General features: G+C 44.6%; 1 protein-coding gene across 1 annotated transcript in view; it reads left to right on the top strand.

Moving 5' to 3' along the window:
* The first annotated feature begins 5,276 nt into the window (after nucleotides 1–5,276).
* The window catches only part of AKAP12 (A-kinase anchoring protein 12), a 30,328-nt gene continuing 18,183 nt past the window's right edge, over nucleotides 5,277–17,421 (top strand). Inside the window, exons 1-2 of the mRNA XM_066546965.1 lie at nucleotides 5,277–5,414; nucleotides 14,709–14,895. Of these exons, the coding sequence (XP_066403062.1) occupies nucleotides 5,277–5,414; nucleotides 14,709–14,895 (325 nt within the window). The remainder of the gene's footprint in view (nucleotides 5,415–14,708; nucleotides 14,896–17,421) is intronic.

Below are 17,421 nucleotides of genomic sequence, written 5' to 3'. Positions count from 1 at the left end.
TGGCTCTGAACTCTGCCATTCTTGATAACATCAGTAGTGCCAAGGCATTTCTAAACAGTCACTGGGCTCAGTCCCAAGCCACAGGGGTCTCCTCCTGAAGACAAAAGAGCCTCACTCACCTGCTGCTGGGACAATGGGATAATGGCATTAGGGGGACCTTCTATGCCTCTTTATCTCTCTCCTCCGGGCATTCCTCCCTTGATGAGGAATTTCCTCAGAGCTCTGCCTGAAAGGCTTCTTGGGTGAGATGCATTTATCTGTGCAGCAGATAAAACACTGCAGTGGAGGTCACATTCTTCCATCTTTGACACTGTGACTAAGCTTGCCTGTAAGCTGGTGTCCCCTTGCACCAGCACACCACATCATTTATTCTCCTATGGCACTGCATGACTATTATACTGATAACATGAAACTAAATTACAGCCTCACTGTATCTTTCCCCTCCTTAGCTGGAAAGTGGACACTTGGCATTATAGGGGTATGATGAAACACAGTCCTTTGAGCTTATTCCTTCTTTTCCTATGAAAAGAGTACTCATGGAGAATATATTTTTTTCCTTCTTTATAAAGCCAAATTTTACGTTTCTTCCTCATTTAAGAAAAAAATTTCATCCACTGTTGCCTTCAAGCTTCCAGATCCAAACATTGCCTCCTGGAAACACCAATATAATTATACAGACAGATCAGAGCCTGTCCAGTAACCAGAGCTCTTACAGGTTTGAGAGGGGACCATTTGGGCTGTGCCCAGGACATGGTGTGAATCTCTTCAGCCAAACTCCCAATGGGATGGACCTTTGCAGTCTCTTGCCCTGTCCTATGCCCCAGTGAAGAACTGTCTGTGGGCAGATGACAACAGCTAGGCTCCTGAAGCTTAACATATCTGTCCAACACCTCCTGGGAAGAGCAGGATAAGTGAAGAACTGGTAAGGAGAGAAACCACAGGGAAACTACAGAGAAATCAGAAATTACAGGCTGGGTGGTAGTAGAGACAGATTGGTACTAGAGAAAACTACAGGCTGGGTCTCTCTCTCCTGAAACAGCTCTGAGTTGTCCAACAAGGGTCTCTGGGTGCTACAGAAATGTGCAACTACTCGCTGAATGACACACTTGCTACACAAATATATGGCCTTTACTGAAATAGCCATCAAATTCAAGACTGAAGTCAATTTCTGCTACTAACATTATTTTTAAATTGCACAGTGTGAGGAGCCAATTTAGTTTTGTTCTGTGCGACACATAGATGTGTGTCCTTATCCATGAATAGATTTTTTTCTGATACAGATCGCCTCTGTGATGTCAACCTATTAGATGTAAAGATTCTGCTCATTTTATCTGTTACTGTGATTTTTCTGGGATATGTGAACTCCTGGGAAGTAAAGAAACAGTCTTCTACCAGCAAAATTTATTCCTTTTTCCTTATTTCTTACTATGGCATTATCAATTCTGCTTGCAAAACAAGTATTTTTACACAGATTTTTGTAATTTTCTTCTTTTTACACGCATTGCTATTTTGTTTATCTGATACATATTAGCTCCTTAGGCATATCCATGTATTTCTAACAACATCCTATAATTTCCTATCATAGTTGGATAAAAGAGAGGGGAGAAAAAGCTGAAGATTGCAGTAAATACAGCTGAGGTGGAGTCAGAGCACTATATTCTCTATCCAGATCCTAAGGTATGTTCTTGAGAGCTTCCCATTTTGAGAACACTTACACAATATGTTTCCACTTAGCTTTTATGCCAAAAATATCCCAATGCAGCTCCACCACTGATAAAGGAAGCAAGAGCCTTCATGTAAACAGGGCTCCAGGCAGCTGCTGGTGCTCCCAGCCACTGTCTCACACAAACCTGTGAACAGCCAGCCTGGATGGGATATGGAGGAGCCCCTGGCATGCCAGCTGGGCAGGCAGCCCTGTTCCCCATCGTGGATGCTGGGGACTAGTCCTCCCATGCCCACCTTGCTGCTGGCTCTCCATCCACCCTGCTGCTCCTCAGGATCAGCCGGAGCAGCCAACAGCAGCAAAGCTTGTGGCCACTTGCAGGGACTAACAGAGTCATGGCTGGAAGGAGTGCATGGGGAAAATCATGGATGGGGCAGAAGACAGCAGGAAAATATTTCATCAACATAGGCTCACAGCCTGAGACATTTGGTTCATCTCTTCTGTACAAAAGCATCAGTGGTTACATCAATCATAAATGCTTTTAGAAAAGAAGCAATTTTAAAAGTAAATAAATGAAACCCTGTCTACAGACTCTGCATTATAAATATCATTATGAAAGTTATCCAGGTTTCAGGGGAGTTCTAAAACAGTCATGTGCTAGCTGCAATGCTGAAAGATTGTCCTGCCATTTGGAAGGTCTGTGCTTGCACCTCGTAGTAGGAGTTTCCTCAAAGATGTTTCACTGGAGTAGTTCTAGATAACATGCCAGTAGAGCTTTAATTATTATCTTTCTTGATTCCTTGGATTCATCCTAAAAAGTGTGCATGCATACTTTTGTCAATAGCTTGAATATTCTTACCTCAACACCAACGCTTCATGACTTTGCAAGAGGACCAGAGGAAGGTTATGTGACTGCACTTCTCTGGGAAGTCTGTCATTAGAAACAGACATAGTGCCTGAACAACACTTTGATAGAGCAGGAGGCAGTTGCAGGGTTCAGGGTAAAGGTCTGGGCAATAACCACCTCAGCACACAGGCACAAGGCGGGGAAACAGGCTGGCAAATGCCAGAGTCACACCTGTCATTCATCATGGTTCTTTCTGTATGGGCAGGGTGCAGACCATCGAGAATGGCAAATTGGGAACTGACCGCCCTCTGGATATCTCTCTTAAAAGTTCCTATGCTAGATGTACTCCAGGAAAGAAAACAAAAGCAAATGCAAGAAGAAAGGGGACAGAAGCTGTGCCCATCTCAGGGATTATATGGGGATAGACAACAGCTCATGGCTGTCTGCAGCACAAGTTTGCAGAACTGTGGTAGTTCAAGTGGAGTGTACACACAAGCCATCCTCTGCTGCTCAACCTTATGACCAGAAAGCCATCCCCAGCACATTTTATTTCACTGAAGAGATGTAACCAAAGACTTTCAGCCAAAAGAAAGTAATTTGTGTTCAGAAAATGGCCAGTGAATGGGCATTGAGGGGTGTCTCTCTCAGCTGCAGTGCTTGCAGCATCTTTGCTCTGAGACTGCTGGGCACAGAGCTGGTGCTGCCAGGCAAGAGCAAAAGGACTGAAGAGCAAGTTTACATGGGAGGAAGGAGGCAGTGCTCTGGTTGCTTGCAGAGAAAGCATTTTGTGGTCGATGACCAGTGAAAAGAGAAATGATGCGGCACAGACCTTGAATTATGTCACATCTCCCTTCTTAAGAAACTCTCTGGCAAAACCCTGATCTCCCCATGGCACAGGCTGTTCCCAGCCTCTCTGTGTGCCACTGAGCCCCACAGCCCTCTCCAAAGCCCAGGAGTCCTCTGTGTCTATGCCCAGGGTCCATGGCTGAAGGGGAACTCAAGACAGCCCTGCAGCAGTTGGGCTGGCCTCCATTCTCAGCTGCACCTGCAAAGGAGCAGCTGAAGGCAGGGAGAAAGGCAGATTTGGTGGGGAATGGAGGTGGTGCTTGTTCTTTCTCCACCAGAGACCAAGTGGAGAAAGGATTACAGCCAGGAAAGGCTGGGAACAGCCTCCTTGCTCCCTGTTGTGAGTGCTGGATGGTGGATGATCCAGAAGTACTGGGTGGCTATGGGTAAGTTCCACTACAGGGACTCAGGCACTACTTAAAGCTCAGACCTATATCTCCTCTCTCTTCTGAAAATGATGAAGACTAAGCAGAAAGAGGGAGATATTTATCCCAACTCTGTGACCCACAACACCAGTTTCGGTCAGCTGAACACAAACAATTCCAGTAGGTTCTTGCATTAGCTAAGGGAGATGATGAAAATGCTTTTTCAGTCATTGACTTGATGTGTGTTGATTTTTTTAGGGAAAAAACTGACTAGCACGTGAAGATTATGCTCTTTGTAGAATATAATTTTTTCAGAATTTTTTTTTTTTGAATGAAACAGTGCTTTGGTGGGTGAGGTTTAAATGTTCTAAAAGAAATCAGGTCTGTACTATGAATTCTTCAGACCATTCCTGATTTTAACCATGAACTCTGTATAGGGTAGGTACATTCACATGTTTAGAAAAAAAAATTTATAGTTGTGGTGAAGAACAGTTAATGGATCTGTTTGCTACCCATTGGGCACATTGTAATTAGTTTAATTTAATTTGTGCACTATTTCGCTGCTGATACCTTTGAAAGTACCAGGTAAGAGCGTGCCTACATACATGCTGGTCCTGCATTTGTGGCACGGGAAAGATGCTTTGTGTATTCTGGGCAGGAGAGAAACTACCCTCTTCTTGGCTTTCCTTGCTTGTGCCAGGATCTGGCATGAATTAATAACTGGGAATCTATCCTGCATGACAATTAAAAAACAAAAAACAAAAAAAAAACCCACAAAAACAAAACCCACCCACAAACAGAAAGAAGTCCTAAAAACAAAAAGGCGGTTTGAATTTTTTGTTTCTTCAAAGTTGCCTAAGACATGGGACCTTACATTTCTGCATCAGCTGAAACCGGGACGTCCTTCCCTCCGGCAGGCCCAGCATGGCTGAGGTCCGGAGCCGGCGCTGAGGGCTGCTGGCCGCGGAGCCGAGCGCCCGGGGCAAGAGGCGGCAGGAGCCCCGCGGGGGGCGAGGGGCAGCGTGGCCGGGCGGGGGGCGCGGTCCCCGGCCCGGAGCCCGTGAGGGTGCCGGCGGGTGGGCGCTCGTCCCGGCCCCGGGAGAGCGGCGAGGGGGCCGAGGAGCTGAGTCAGCGCCGCGGTGCCGCCGCGGAGGGCCGGGGGCCGGGCGGCGCCCCCGCCCTGGCGGTGCCCGGGAGGGGCGGGGAGAGGCGGCAGCGGCGGCGGGCAGGGCGCTGCCCCCCTTGGCCGCTCCTTATCAGCCCGGTTTGATGCTGCAAGGCGTGTCCGGGGATCTGCTCATGTGATGGAGCAAGAGGCAGGCGGGCGGGGGGACCAGGGGAGGAGGTGATTTTCCTCGCTGCTCTCGCTCGCGCTTTTTTTTTTTTTTTGTTTTCTTCCCTTCCCTTTTTTTTTTTTTTTTTTTTTTTAAATTTCCCCCCTCTCGCGCCCTAAAGGAGTTTGCGGAGAGCCGGGGTCCTTCATTCCCGGCTGTGCCGCCGCCGCCGCCCACCGCCAGCCCCCGCCCGCGGCTCCGCACGGCCGCGGGGCAGCGCCATGGGCGCCGGCAGCTCCGCCGAGCCGGCCGCCCCGCAGGACGGGGCCGAGGCCGCCGCCGAGCCCCCCAGCACTCCCCCAGAGCCGCTGCCGGCAGAAGACGCGGCGGAGCCCCAGCCACCGGCGGAGCCCGCCAAGGTAAGGCAGGGGCGGCGGGGAGGTGGCGGGAGGGACGCGAGGCGGCGGCTCCCGCCGCACCCCCGAGCCGGGGAAACTTTCCCGCCGCGGCTGCGGCCACCTGCCGCAGCGCTGGGCACCCCCCGGGGGCCGGGCGCGGAGCCGGGGCGCGGCGGGGCCGGGACTGCGCCACGGCCGGCGCCGCAGTCATAAAACTCCCGCCGGCGGCAGCAGCGGCGGGGCGGGGGGCGAGGGCGGCTGCGGGGGCGCCGCCGCTTTTGTGTGCGGCCGGGGCGAGAGGAGCCGCACCCACCCGCGGCGAGGTCTGCGCCAAGGAGCCTCCTGACTGCGGTCCTGCGGCCGGATCGCCGCGGCTCCCGCGGCTCTCCGCAGCCCCCCCACTCCATCCTCTCCCCTCCCGAGGGAGCAGGTGGGAGGTGCGTCGGGGCGCGGCTCGGCAGTGCCTTCGGCTGGGCGCCAGCCGCGCTGTGCCCCCTCTCTCGCCCCGTCCCGCACCCCGGGGCTCGGCTCACCTCAGCCGCCGCCCCCCGGCCGCCGCCGCGGGGAAGGGGCGGCGGTGTCGGCGGCGAGGGCTGGAGCTATGCCTTTGGTGCGGCCCGCTGTCGTACCGCATAGGGGGCAAAGGGGGAGGGACTCCCGAACTCCCAGCCCGTGGGGAGCGAAGGAGCTCTAGGTATGTGTGATTTAAAATAAAGACGTTGAAGAATTGAAAGAAATTCTTTTAAAACATGTCTCGTGTTTAAAAATAGATTATGAATGAACCCATTTATCCCTCTGGAATAGGCGCGTTTAGGGGATTTTGGGACTGAAAGGGAGGTTATGTGCATCTGTGTGTTTACATAACGTGGCTTTCGGGAGTTAGTGAGGGGAGAAATAATGCCACGTTCTACCGAGATCCCCTACTTTGGGCTCTTCAGAGTTTGGGTGCTCAGAGCAGGGAGACTCCGAAGTTTCTGTGACTGGTGCGTGGGTGTATTAGAGCTTGAGAACCGGTTATGACTTTGTTTCTTTGACCTTGTGGTTCAGATTTAACTTTCAAGTTGAATTTCCCATAGTTCCTGGCTGCCACTAGACCTCCTTGTGCGTGTTTTGACAGATTTGAAAACCACATTGCGAATGAACTTTAACTAAGATGTATTTCATGTTTTTTTAACTAAATAAGCATTGGGGGTTGATGTTGGTTCACAAAGTATTTAGCAGTTTTGTCGGGCAATTTTAGAATTCAGATGCTGACGTTTAGAAAAGCGGGAATTTATATCAGGCAAGCATTTGGCTATTGCGGTTGTTTAAAATTTAAGATAATGCGACTTTGAAGAAGGGCCATAATATTCATAGCCGTGTTTATCTAGTTATGGGAACTAAGGCCTTCTAAATAAAGGGAATCACAGTAATGCTGTTCTCAAGTACAGATTATTATTAATACTCTGTTTTATGTCTTCTGAGCTTTAGGAAAAATGTCTTGTAGTAGATTTTTGCCTGATTATTCAAGTAGAACTGTTTAAAATTGGGGAGGTTCTATTACCATTTCACTGCTATAAGAAGTTTTATTATTGCTGTTCTCATAAAACAGCTGGCTTTGCCTTCCATTACATTGCATAAAAAGAAAAATCATTTTTAATGTAGTTTAGTCATACATTTTTTGTGTCTCATTTAGTCTGTCTTACTAAAGTAAGTAACTCTGTGCAGATTTGTGACACAGTTTTTCATCATTATTCCTTCCAGCTCTTTGAAAATTACCAGGTCTTGCAATGTCCCTGGAGAAATCTGTCAGATAGCTAATATGTTTGTGGAAAATAGGGAATCTTTTGGAGGGTGGTCTTCTATCTTGCATTTTCCAAATTAAAATGCTTATTACAACCTTTTTAGAAGAAAAAACTTTGGAAAATTACTTCAGTGGAATCCATCTTGAGTGAACCTTGGCAAGGCAATTACAAATAAACTATCTAAGCAACTAGTCTTATATAGGATATAAAATCCCAGAGAAGTTGTGCTTTCTTTTGTGATGCGAAATCCTTGAAATATTTAATTAAATTTCTTCCATGATGTAGTTGCATTTTTTACAAGATGAAAACCTTTTCGCCTTTTCTTCTAGAAAGGAAAAAATTTATAGTCATTAAGCCGTTTTGTTACTCGCGTGTGACTCTTTAGCCAGGTACCAGTTTTTGAGTGTCCTGGTTAAAAAAAGGGAGGGTGTATGTTTCAGTGTGCTCACTTCTACAGCCTAGGGACCTTGGAAAGCACTTGGTCTACAGAGCTTTGGGCCCTGGCTTGTGAACACGGTGGGTTAAATGTGGGCTCCTGTGGTGAGTACCTCAGCTGTTGACCCATCTTCTCAAAAGTTCCTGGTGAGTTACACATAAAGCAGCTCCAAAGTTTCCAGCCTGCCACGGTAGTAGGACTTGAAACGGGCAGATTTCTTTACTGTAGCAGACAAGACTTAAACTCTGGCAGTGGAGGAGCTGCTCCGTATCTTGCATAGCCACCACTGTGGGAAGCCACCTCTGTAGGAAGGTGTGGGAGATCCTGGTGGTACTAATCCATTCAGCTGCCTGAACTGAATTAATCAGATCTGTGAATTGACACCTGAGGTCCTGTTGAAACCAAGAGGCAGGGTATGGTTCTACAGAAGGCTGATTTTTGTGATGGAGTTACCTCCTTGCTGTTGTGGCAGCGATGCTTTTTTCCCCCCTCCTTTTCTTCCATCCCTTTTCTTCTTTGTTTTGCCTCAGATGACACAGTCTCACTTGGCTGTGTTGTGTCCTAACCTTGCCTTTCTATAAGCAGATTAAACTCACTAACCCTTCAGGAAACTGAAATTTATTCTTGCTGGACCATTTTCCTGATCTGCTTGTGAGTTCATTTGACTCCTACATTGTAGAGGTGAGACCAAGAGCCAGGACAAGGCAAGCATTTGCAGCAGGGCAGGAGGGGAAATGAAAAAAAACTTCTCCTGTTGGTAGCAGTGAGCTGGTGAAAACTCATTGAGACCTCAGGGGCAGACTGTCCTGAACAGCATGGAGGCCTGAAGCTTGGCCTGAGAAGGATTTACTAGATTTACTAGTGCTAGAAGTAGGAACAAGATCTTTCTGGTCTTGAAGAAGGCCAAACGAAACTTTGATGTCCTGAACTGACAAAAGCCATGGAGATGTCTGGTGAGGTGGTTCATGTGCTCCTGCCTCCTCTCCAGAGCACCTGCATCTTCTTCTCCTTTATTGCATCTGGCACTGTGTGAGCTCATTCAAGGAGCTAAGCCCCTGGAAAACTGTTCCAGTTCTTTGGCAAGTCATTCTCTACTGATTGAGCGAGATGTGTTAGCTTCTGGGACTCAGCAGAAGCTGCAGGTACAGGGGAGCAGGCAGGATCTTGTGTCCAGAGTTGGACAAGAAGCTGGGTCACACTTCTGTTGGTGGCAGCATGTGACTGCATTGGTTTGGGCATCTCCATTTTGTGAGCACCTTCTCTGTTCACAGCAGTGATGTGGCTCTCACCCAACTTCCAATTTTGATGCTAAGCATTGGAGAGACGGGAAAAAATGCCAGTATGGTGCCCTCCCATGGGATGGAAGGTGACTTCAAGCTATGTGGACAATGCCAGGATAGCAGTGTCATCCTACCAGCATTGCAGCTAACAGTGACAATCACACACGTGCCACGTCCATTTTATTTAGAAGTTTGAGGTGCCAGCTTTAATACAGGTTTTTTTTTTTCCATGGCCTTGTGGAAGGAGCCAAGCTCTGTTGGAACAGCTACCTGAAACAGTGCAGGGAAACTTTCAGAGAGAGAATTTGGAAAAATACGGGCATGCTAATAAGCTATTCTCACATCAAAATCTAGGTTTGTCAGAGATAATATTTTCATGGGGATTGATGGCTTGAAGATGTAGTGTGGTGGATTGCTGGCATGCAAGGGCCCCCACTTGAGCAGCAAGTCATTCAAACAGTGTTTTCGTGATGGTTCCCATTTCTGAGCAGTAACTTGATTATGCTACCTGTGTTGTAATGAGAGCAAGTGTGTGCTAGACAGTAAATATTTGGAACTGTCTCTTCTAAAGGGGTTACCAGCTGAGATGTCAGAGTGTCTTATTGTCCGAGTGCCTGACAAATAACAGCTGGGACAGACTTACATCTGCTGTTTAAACAACTGTGTTCTGGTGAGTGAAGCTGAGTCAGCCTGAAAATACTACGTTAGCAGTGGTGAAACGAAGCTTATACAAGGAAAGTCCCTAGACTGTGTCTCTGGGAGCCCAGTTTGAGACATTTGGTCTCAGGCTGCAGGGTTCCCCTGGTTCAGCAGGATCTGATTCCCATTAGATACTTCTTTTCCATCTGGGGAGGAAGAGACTGGTACAATTCAGTGGTAAGGTTTGGAGGGCTGACCATGCCTGTGGAGTGGCTGGGGTGAAAGAATAAAAATGTGTAATTGAAAAAATGCACAATGGAAATTGGTGTCGTAGCGGCACCAAAAGCGTGAAATAGCCCCCTAGTAGTATAGGAGATAAGAGGGAGGTGGTGGAGGGAGTGGCCGGGCACTTTGAAAGCCGAGGCAATTAGCTTGTGTTTGATGTGGTGGAGGCTGAAGAGATGCAAAGAGGAGCGTCGGGACTTTGAAAGTCCTCCAGGTTGGAAATGCAAGCCTGGGTGTGGTTGCTGAGAGGAGAGGATCGTGCTGCGTGCTCAGCCCTTGTTCTGACTGGTCCTTAGAGCCTGGCTGAGCTGTACCTGTGAAATGCTTCCATAAGGTGCTGTCTGAAAGAGCTGAAAGGTAGGAGACCTGTGAAGGAGCTCCGTTTGGATCAGGCTTCAGAATAACAGACTGGGGGTAGTGTTTCTTTCACAGGTTGCAAAAAGAGATCACAGGGATGAATTGGGTGTAGAAACTTTTTGGTGTTTTGACTTTTGTTTTATCCATTTGGATTTCGAAGGTAGTCATCCTTAAGGAGGTGTCACAGTGAAATCAAGCTGAGAATTGGGGGAGAATAGGGTAAATGAGGAGCTGAAAGGTGTGGAGCAAGTTCTTGGCTTTGTCTGCAGGAGGCAGAAATAAGGTAATGAAGTTAAGTGTGCTGTTATGTGCCCTATAGAGGAAGGGCCTTGTGTTTTCTTCACCTGGAACTTGCAGTATCCCACAAGCCTCTAATGTTTAGCTAATGCAAAACAAGACAAACTGCTGTGAACAAAGGGTTGGAATGATCCAATTTTTTTCTTTTCCCAAGTGTTGGTGTTTGAAGTTCTTTTTAATGAAGCAGCATGTGCTAAAAGCAGACCCCCTGTGCACAGCAACAGTCTTTCCCAGAGTTTCAAAATCAAACTTCAGGAAAAATATTAGACACCATTATGTTAGTTTGCTCAGTTGTTCAGACAGCTGGATCTGGCTATTTTAGTAATCTAATGTAGAATCAGTGTAGCAGGATTAACAGAATGAAGCAAAATTAACTCTGGTACGTTTGGGCCTGGTGTGAGGAATCCCTGGAATGATTTGGGTCTGGTACAAGGAATGTTGGGAATGATGGTGATAGCTGGTGGGGGAAGAGGCTGGGTGCTGTGAACCCCTCAGGAATGGTGCTTGAAGGAAGCATCCACTAATGTACAGTGAGATCAGGGACCTGCAGTTCATCCACATCTCATTCAATTTGTCCTGTTAATTTATCCATTTTCAATTTTGTGTGTGTTTAATGGGATCTAACAGTTGGGCTTGCTGCTGGATGCACGATGGAGCAGAAGCTGCTCCTGGTTAGAGTGATGTGGGCAACAAGCCCTGTGCATTTTAGTCTCATTAGCTGGGTGTCTGCCCTTTGCTTCCATCTTTGTGGTGAATGTGAGGCAAATATTAAAAAAAATGTATGCAGGATGTACAGTAGTGGCGTGACAGAAACTGGAGTGTTGCTTTGCTAACGGCCCTTTGTTTTGGGAATGAAGAAGCTGAAAGATCAGTGAACTGGATAACCATTTCCCCTTGGTTTCTCCCATGTTCATGAGACAGCACATTCATAAATTAATAATCAAAGGAGTGTCATGAATGTGTGCCACAAAAAACTGATAAATGTTGGTAAACCTGCCAAATGTAATGTCTCATTACTTGTAGATAAATGCGTAAAGATGAACAGAAAGATTCCTAATAGCGTTAATTTTTGTCTTTTTAAATTTTGTTTTCACCCATCTCTCTCTAAACTCTGTTGTATTTGTCTAGGCTTTACAACTATTCTCAATGGAATTAAGAGCACTGCTCACCAAATTAGATATAATTGGACTAAACTGCAGTTTAGATCCCTTCAGAGAAATGAAGCAGTTAATGTGAAGGAAAACTGAAATTAGTTTCTTTTGAGGACTAATGCAGTGGGACAGACTGCACTGACCCTCATAAAGAGCCTGAGCAACTTTTTTTAGAACAATTTTTTTTTTTCTTTATTTAAACTAATGATGCTGTTATGTCTCCTTTCACTTTACAAACTCCCCAAAGGTTTCTTCTCCTTTGCATGTTTTAATTTGGAAAAAATACTATTGTTTTATTAGTTTTGATTATTCAATTATTTAAAGCAGAACACTTGATTTGAAAATCTAAGTTTGCCTTCCCAAGGCCAAGAATCACATCAAACTCTTTCCCAAGAGACTGGGGTAAAAAGGTAGGGTTATATTGCAGGTCTGGTCAGATTTGAAAATATTGAGGTTTTTCCATGTATTTACATTTTTTACTCAATTGTGACAGATGGATCCTGTTTCCAAAATTGAATTTATGTACACGGTGAACAGGGATTATAATTATACTGGCTGGTTGTAAAAACTGCCTATAGTCTTATATTTAGTGATGTTTTATATTTAATTCTGTTTTTCATACTGGAAGGTATTGCAGATTTAACAGATCCAAAGGGTTATCTGCTAGACCCAGTGACTTCTGAATTTTGGTCTGAAATCACCAATCTTTAGGATTATATAAAGTCACCGTTTTCCTGAATGCACCAAAACTATAGAATAAATTCAGAGCTGGGGTAATAGCAAATACTACCATTGTTAATATTTTATCATAACAGTCTGTGCTCGATTTAAAAAGGAGACAAGCTGTACTACATTGAGGTACCTAGTACCTTTGTACTCTGGCTCTTTGCAGAGTCCACTGGTGCTTATCAGGCAAATGGTTGACTCTGTCTGTACATGTGTGTCTATACATGGATCTGGCTTTAAAATGGTGTGCTGCCCACGGGAGGTTTGGAAAGAAAGGCAAAGAAATCTTTGAATAAGGTGAGGAATGCTAAGATATTCAGTGCTGTTGCCTTTCTTGTGACTTGAAAGAATTTTTGGTGCTAATTCTGAGAGTGTCATCTTGAAATAGTCATCCATGGCTTTTTCTTCAGATAGACAAGTTTCCTGAGAGCCAGTCAAATCAAGGTTGTTCTTGTGTTTGCAGGACTAGCAGGTGTCTTTCAAGAATGAATCATTAAAACTTACTATTTATTCAAAAATAGTAATGGTCCTCTACTGAACTTGTACTGAAGAATCTTAAAGCCCTTTCAGAATTAGGTTGTTGTTTTCTATGTCTTGATTTTCTTGATTGTCTTTAATTGGTTGCTCCCATTCAGCTAATGCTGTGTGCGACTGCAGAGGAGCTTCCCAGGGTTTACGTGCCTTTGTTCAGTAGTGTGGTATCTTTATCCCTCCTGAGTTCCTGTGTTTTAGATTTATGGGAAGGATGATGTGAGAAGCGGGAATGTAATCTGAGTGTTGAGCCATTCCGTATTTCTTCTATTTAATATCTGGTCTCAGCATGTGAAAACTCTAAAGCCAAATTATTCCATCTGTGGTATTGGCAGTGGAGCAGAATGGGATCCTTTTTCGTGAGGTGGATTATGTGGCTGTGAAAGGCAGCTTTGAGTAGCACAACAACGCTGGGTGGAAACAATTTGGCTTAATTAAGGGCTTCTGAACTGAAAATTGGGAACCTGAATGCACACACTTCATTGCCTGTGGAAGTGGGGTACGGCGCTTCTCCCAGATCTCACCCAGCATGTGAAAAGAATCTGATGATTAAGAGGAAAGCCCTTTTCCTGGCACTCTGTTGATTTGAAATTCTGTTGCAGCAGGCTAATTACTAGTAAAAATAAATAAATAGATTTCCCCATTCAGAAGGTTTATGGGGGGGGGGGGAGGGGGCTGGAAGACAATTGTCAGGAATGTGGCATCTTCCTGATCCCAGTTTGGTGCTTCAGGCATGTGGTTATGTGGTTGTTAGATCCCATCTTTGGGTGTAATGTATCTGTGGTACCTTTGATTAATTAACAGGGCTTCAGTGGCAGTATTTTGGGAGTACAGACAAATCGTAAGACAATGGTATGTAATTAAAGTTTGCTGTTCCACCAGAGGAACTTCAAACCTTCGCTTCAGGAATAATGGTTAATTAGTTGAAGTGGTTTCTGTTGGAAGGTAATAGAATCAGTTGGAGAACTAGTTCATTAAAGGGTAATCAATAAATTAAAGGGTAATTACGTATCTTATAATGGCCACAACACATTCCATGCTTTAAAAAAAATGCTTGTGAAAGTATATTTCTTCTTATAGGGAAAACCAATACAGATTCTGAAAATAATTAGAATGTGTTAAGTGTGGAAGCTGAAAAACAGATTCTTCTTTTTGCATATATTAGCAAATCTAGAAAAAATATTTCAAATGCTATAGGGCTGAGTCCCAAAGAATCGCAGAGCTCTTTCCTCCTGTAAGAATAGTTTCTGCCTAATAACAGAGGTCCAAAATTTCTAGTTTTAATCTCAGTTCCACTGCATTTCCTCATGGGAAATCCATATGTCTTCTGCTTTGTGTCCTGAATAGTTCAGTTTCTTTGTGTAGTTGATAGTGATAAGATAAGCACATCAGTTGAGGAGCAATACCAAAAGCTATATTGTAGAGAGGATTCATTCATATATCAGAGCAGTTGTACCAGACACTTTGAATGAAGAATTTCTTTCCATCAGCTAGATTCACCTTATCCTGGAGTTTTCCTTCATGGAAGAAACCAATTTCTACACAAGGTTATAAGCCATTGTCTGTAAGACCTGCTTCTTCTGTGTATTTCATGCAGGAGAGCAGAAAGATAAATAGTCCCAGATTATGTGTTTTGTTTTTTTTCCCTCACAGAAGTTCTTTTATTTAATAAAGTTAAAATTGCTTGTGTGTATATATACAAAATGAGAGTGAAAGAACAATATTCTATGGGGGTTGAGGAGGAATCTAGCCTAACACTGACATTTTCTTTTTCTTTCCTTCTCTATCTTTCTGTACTACCATCCTTCAATCAATATTTGACCACACAGGCTTTAAATGCAAGTGTACCAGTACCTGATGTTAGTGAAGACAATTTGAAGGATGATGCCTCACCACAGGAGCCACTGCAGCTGGGAGCTGTTACAGCATCTAAGGAAGCGGGTGGGCAGCAGTCAGAGGTGGCTTCACTGCTCCAAGAACCACCCGGAGAGCAAACAGAGTCTGCTGGAGCAAATGGTGAGTACAAACGTGTGTTCAGTGGACCTACCATAGAGGCCTGCATGCTGAATGGGATGAGAAATAGAAATGGGGCTTGACTAGCTGTCTGCTGCTGAGCAGGTATTACTCAAGTGATCTGTTGTTGCTCAGGTGCTTCTTGGGCACTGTTTTGTGGGAGATGTTTTTGCTGTAGGACAGAGTTCACATGACAAGTGGCTTGTGGACTGGAGGTGTTGGTGTCAGTAGTGGACATCCACCTGTTAGGAGCAACTCAGTTTCCACTTCTTGTGTTAGTTCCTGCTGCATAGGCTTGTCCCTTCCTTCATAAGGCAGAAATTCTTTTTATGTTAATTCATCAGTGGTATTAATGATAAATGATTCAGTACTCATAGAAAGGACAGGCTGCTAATCCTTTGGTTTTACCTTGATTAAAGTTCCCTTTCCTACAGCTTTTAATTGGATTTGCATTGGGACCACAAAACCTTTCTCATCATAGGCATCCCAGTGTGTTCTGTCTTGGTAATGTCTCCCTTGCCTTGCTGCACAGTCAGGAATGTGCTGTTCTTTCTCCTGTGTGATCTGGCAACGCACCTTTCCTGCTCTCATCAGCCTCTTCTTGCTTCGTTCACAGGCATGTGTTGAGAGATCTGATTCAGCAGTCCTGCTGCCTGCTGACTTTTTGGCAGGATGGCAAGAGGGAGGGCTTTTCAGTCAGAGCAGGCATCCAATGCTGCTGGTGGTGAGCTGGGAAGGGATGGTGACAGGGGGAGCACTATCTTCAGCATCAGCCTGTAGAGTGCCTTAAGACACCTGTGTAACGTGTGGTGTAATCTAGGGTTTGAAATCTGGTAAAAGCAATTCTTTGTCACATCTTCAGATTAATTGCCATAATACTATTATCCCTGTAGAAGGCTACCATATTTTATCCTGAGCTTTTGTGCCTTTTTTAAAAAAGTCGCATCAGGAGGACTTTTGACACTATAGAAACAGAATGCAACTTGTTTTATCTTTCATGAAACTCCACTTCTCTAAAATTTTACTCTTAAATGGACAGGGACTGGGGGGAGGATACTTGCCAAACAGTGTCACAAAGGAAAAGAAAATACTTGATGTTTGGAAGTAGTGTCAGAAGATTTCGTGTTGATACTCAGCTTCTCGATCAAGTAAAAGAAAAGGCCATCAAAAGGGCATGAGTTTCAAGTCAATAGTCAAAGATTATAATTACTTTTGAAGAATCCTGGGTAGTTTCAGTTGTTCGGAAATGACATTCCTAGGATATGTAAAAAAGAGGTGAGAAGCTTCCTCTAAGTGCAGGTAATTAATGTGTAACCAGTTGCATGGCATGATGTGAACATACACAACATTAGGAATCTGGATTTGAGTAGGCTGCCTGAAAAATTTTCGCTTTGTTTTGAGAATCATCTCTCTGTGGTTGTGTGATATTCCTATACAGTGGAGCCAAGTCCACATGGTAGCGTTATTTATGTGAAAGGGAAAACAGTACTATGTGTTTGCTCTTGAAGTGAAAAAATCCTTTTATGAAGATGATGCAGCATGTATTTGCTGGTAATGATAGATGAAAGTGACATCATCTATAGAGACAAATAAAACTTGCCCAGTTGGGCACTGAAAAGAGTTTTTCAAATAAAGGTCATGTTCAGATGTTTCTCTTTGTCCACTCCTCTGAACCTTAGTCTGGTCCACCTCATCTGTCCTTAGGCAGATGAATAAAGGTGGAGAAGAGGTATCTCTTAGTTGCTTCATGCAGACATATCTTTCCACATAGAAAAATCTCCCATTTTAATGCTACACTTCATGTTCTACACTCATTGTTTATTTCACCTTGCTTGCAAGTCTAAACTCAGAAGTATTGTGGCACCAAGCACTGAAACAACACAAGTGTTTGCCTACAGTAAATAGGTGTTTATGATTAAAAGTTTTTTGCTTTGGTTGATTCTTGTCATCATTATTTGAATCTTGCATTCGGAAGACCACTTGAGAGATGACTTAGACTCATTAAAGTTGCCACTATAAAACTAAATTAACCAGATATTCTGGTAAATTTGCTGGGAAGTTGGCTCTGACAGTCAGAGAGATGAAGGCTCAAAGTATCATCAGAACTTTGGAAATATTCAACATAATCAGTTGTAATCAAAAGGGAAACACTGTTGCTATTATAGGAGAGCACCTGTATTAGATACTGAGCCTTTACATTTTATTTTATTATATTGCATCCCTTTTTTACTATCAGTAGGAGCATTAAATTATTATACAAGTGTCTGGAGTCTATGAAACTCTTGACAGCAGAATTTGAGGCAATTTATAAGTAATTAGGTTGTAGAGAATTCCAATTAAAAAAACCCTTCAGACAAATGAAAACAAAACAAACCTAAACCAACCCCACAGTAACAGGCAAAGGAGCAAGTATTTCAGTGTGGAAGAACAGAAGTGATTTTTGTATGGTTTTGTTTATAAGGGACAAAATCCATGGGGCTTTTTAGCAGCATCTGTTGAGGTTGGGTGTGGATGCCTTGTGGGAAGCTG

This window comes from Molothrus aeneus, chromosome 3 (assembly GCF_037042795.1).
Source record: "Molothrus aeneus isolate 106 chromosome 3, BPBGC_Maene_1.0, whole genome shotgun sequence".
In the NCBI taxonomy this organism is placed as follows: Eukaryota; Metazoa; Chordata; class Aves; order Passeriformes; family Icteridae; genus Molothrus; species Molothrus aeneus.
Note: the sequence above shows the minus strand (reverse complement) of the source record. Positions and strands in the feature narration are given on the sequence as shown.